The 1,397-nt window shown below is 61.1% G+C and overlaps 1 protein-coding gene across 1 annotated transcript; it reads left to right on the top strand.

The window, feature by feature from the left end:
• Nucleotides 1–63: 63 nt before the first annotated feature.
• ETH_00043635 (uncharacterized protein) lies at nt 64–781 on the top strand (the record flags this gene model as incomplete). Its single annotated transcript, XM_013375965.1, has 1 exon — nt 64–781. A coding segment is annotated over one exon (718 nt), but the record flags the coding sequence as incomplete, so codon positions are not given.
• Nucleotides 782–1,397: the final 616 nt, after the last annotated feature.

Genomic DNA, 1,397 nt, shown 5'->3' with positions numbered 1-1,397 from the left:
TGCGCTGCTGCAGCGGCGGCAGCAGCGCAGCAGGACAGCAGCACGGCGTTTTTCGCTGTTCAGAGCAGCAGCAGCAGCCCCCCAGCAGCAGCAGCAGCAGCAGGGGGGAGAGGGGCCCCCGCTGCAGCAGCAGCAAAGACTCCACTGGAGAAGAAGGAGATTCAGAAGGGCCCATTCAGCAGCAGACAGCAGACGCCGCAGACTCTGGGGGGCCCTTGTGGCTTCGATGCGCCCCACAAGTGCTGCTGCTGCTGCTGCTGCTGCTGATGGCGATGCAGCAGAAGCAGCAGCAGCAGCTGCTGCTGCTGCTGCAGGGGGTGGCAGCAACGCCCCTCGGGGGCTTCCACAGCGGCGGGCGCTGCTGCGGCGAATCCGCAGCAGCACTTCGGGCAGAATCTTCATTAGCCGGCGGTCAGCTCCTGCTGCTGCTGCTGCTGCTGCTGCTCCTGCTGCTGCAGCAGAAGACGGGCAGCGGCGGCAGCGCGGCAGCAGCAGCAGCAGCAGCGACTGGCACCTCGAGCAGCAGCGGCGCCGCAGCGAAGCCGAAGGAGACCCTGAGGCAGCAGCAGCAGCAGCAACGACTGCTGCTGCTGCTGTGGACTCGAGCAGCGGCAGCAGCAGCAGCAGCGACACCGTCCCAGCGGGCCCCGAAGACGCAGCAGCAGCAGCAGCGCCAGCAGCAGCAACTGCTGCTGCTGCTGCTAGGGGCCAGAGAAGAAGCAGGTTTAAGTCTGAACTTAATTCCCTAATTAGGGTTTTGTCCCGGAGGCATCTGTCGTGACACTGTAGTGTGCTTGGGGTGTATGTACACTTCGCTCTGCTGCTGCTGCAGCAGCAGCAGCAGCGGCTTCTGCAGCAGCAGCAGAAGCAGCCGCCCTGCAGCAGCAGCAGCAGCGCCTGCTGCTGCTGCGCTCCAGGTGTAGCCCCTTTCCAACAACATAGACAACTGCAGCAAACCAAAGGCGCAGCAGCAGTTCTTATTTGCTGCTGCAGCACAGTGGCAGCGCGAGCACCAGCTGCTAGTGGGGCAGCAGCAGCAGCAGCAGCAGAAGCAGCAGCAGCGGCAGCAACAGCACTGGCGTAGCTCCGCAACTACTCAGAGTGTTTGTTGGATTCCAGTGCGCTTTTTGTACTGGGGAAACTTGAGGAGGGCACAGGTTTTAGGGTTTAGGGTTTAGGGTTTGGGGTTTAGGGTTTAGGGTTTGAGGCCGGACTAACGCCCAGGAAGGCAGCTTAAAAGAAGACTGAGAAACACCTGAAGAAGAGGACTTGGGGTTTAGGGTTTAGGGTTTAGGGTTTAGGGAAGCAGCAGCAACTTGGGAGACAGCTGAAAAGGATAATAAATGAGGGACACCTGAGGAGGAAGCAAAGCAGCAGCAGCAGCAGCAGGAGGTGCA

This window comes from Eimeria tenella, genomic scaffold (genome assembly GCF_000499545.2).
Source record: "Eimeria tenella Houghton genomic scaffold, Eth_scaff3033, whole genome shotgun sequence".
NCBI classification, from domain to species: domain Eukaryota; phylum Apicomplexa; class Conoidasida; order Eucoccidiorida; family Eimeriidae; genus Eimeria; species Eimeria tenella.
The sequence above is the reverse complement of the archived record's forward strand: the minus strand, read 5'-3'. Positions and strand labels throughout refer to the sequence as shown.